This window comes from Clupea harengus, chromosome 8 (assembly GCF_900700415.2).
Source record: "Clupea harengus chromosome 8, Ch_v2.0.2, whole genome shotgun sequence".
In the NCBI taxonomy this organism is placed as follows: domain Eukaryota; kingdom Metazoa; phylum Chordata; class Actinopteri; order Clupeiformes; family Clupeidae; genus Clupea; species Clupea harengus.
Window position 1 is genome coordinate 26,959,487 of NC_045159.1, and position 1,834 is coordinate 26,961,320.

The window sequence follows — 1,834 nt, forward strand, 5'->3', positions numbered from 1 at the left end:
CGGTGAGTGAATGTGGGAGTGAGCCCCGGGCAGAGGTCAGGTTATCAAAGTCGCCCATCATAACATCAGCGAACCCTTTTAACCTTTTCACGTCGGGTTACCTGCCCCAACACCCCGTGAAACATGTCACGTCACGTCACAACGCTGCCAGTGATTCATTGGATTCATTGGATTTCTTTTCTATGCGACTGTCATGACTTATCTCGCAGTGGCATTTTTATTGAATGTTGATAGTTTGATAGGAATGCCTTTAACCCTTTCCTTGATTTACGAGATGCCTGAATAGGACCTTATTCCCCCTAGGTGCCACATGAAAGTCCAATCTAGTTTTTTCATGATCTTTTTTTTTTTTCTGCTGTGAGGAATTCATTCATTTTTAATGGGAACCTTTTGCTCTGGCACATTCAGAAAAGTGTCCCATCTGTGAGAAAAGGGAACGGGAACAATGGAAACCAGAAGGGAACAGACTGCACTTACGCTTTCTTGCCGCAGATGGATCCCTTGTACCAGGCCCTGCATGTGCTGAAATACTTCTTCTTGGTCCCCATGACCTGCTGGAGAGCACACACATTGGGTCTGTGGGAGGGGGGGGGGGGGGGGGCGTGGTTGGGGCGGGGGTAGGGGTAGGGGTGGGTGCAAAGAACTCAACAGACAGCTAACACTAGCCAGACACTTAATATTATAATAAATCAGTGATGTTCACTCACAGTTCAAAACTCAGTAAGAAGTCATTTTCAGTCATTTTCTCAGAATTATTATTCTGTATACTCAGATGTATGGTACACTAAATAGCTAAAAAAGTCAGGTTATAGGGACTGTCTTCCAGAACAGTGTCAAGAATTGAAACTTTGATCAACTCCATTTGTTTTCACTCATGCTGTTCACCATGTGTGCAGGACAATGTGCTCTTCCTATGACTGACATGCAACCACTTCAAAAGAAAGGGATTCAGACTTTGCTGCCAAAGCTTCGTAGTTTCCTTGTCATTAACTCTCATTATTAATTCTTATAAAAAATTGCTCTCAACATTGCACATTGCAGTTTTACCAAAATGTTTTGTATATCAAAGACCATAATAAAGAATATATCTTGTCACACCTACACCTACACCTACACCTACACCTACACCTACACACACACAGACACACACACACACACACACACACACACACACACACACACACTGGTTTGAATCTCTATCATGAGTTTCTCCATCTCTCTCTCTCTCCGTCTCTTACCCCTCTTTCTTGGCCCGGATGCGACTATGTGTCACAATCTTGTCATAGGCAGACGAGTCCACTGGGTCCAGGGTGGCCAGCACCAGCAAGGCAAAGGAGGCTGCAAACAGGAGCTTCATCCTGACCACTTCTGCTGATCAACACACTTTAAAAAAACACTGCAATAATGGGAGCCCACGATAGAGAGTCAGCTTATATACTGTTACACCCACCTACCCACCCACCCCAGGCTTCTCCCCACTCTCTCTTCCTCTCTGTCTCTCTCTCTCTCTTTCTCTCTCTCTCTCTCTCTCTCTCTCGAACTGAGGGACAAAACCTGTTTCCAGTATCAATCCCCTCCCTGAGAACCCTGAACGCCTACAATGCTGCCTGCATTTTGCCCTGAACAAGACAATGGCTTCATTTTTGCATCCCGTGAAAGACACTGATCGGGAGGAGTCATTTTATTTAGAGAGAGCTGAGTTCATCTGTCATCAGAGTCCTTTCATTATTTGATCAGTACAACTATAAAAAAAACCTTGGAAGGCATTTTTGTGCGATGTAGGGGGTGAATGATCTGTGAAAGATCTCACCTTAATTACCTTTCCTCCTCACAC

At 44.7% G+C, this 1,834-nt stretch overlaps 1 protein-coding gene across 1 annotated transcript in view; it reads right to left on the reverse strand.

Moving 5' to 3' along the window:
- postna (periostin, osteoblast specific factor a) overlaps positions 1–1,474 on the reverse strand; it is a 30,443-nt gene extending 28,969 nt beyond the window's left edge. The window contains exons 1-2 of the mRNA XM_031572574.2: positions 1,239–1,474; positions 478–576 (exon numbers count right to left, since the gene is read on the reverse strand). Of these exons, the coding sequence (XP_031428434.1) occupies positions 478–576; positions 1,239–1,357 (218 nt within the window). The 5' untranslated portion in view covers positions 1,358–1,474. The remainder of the gene's footprint in view (positions 1–477; positions 577–1,238) is intronic.
- Between the last annotated feature and the right edge of the window lie 360 nt (positions 1,475–1,834).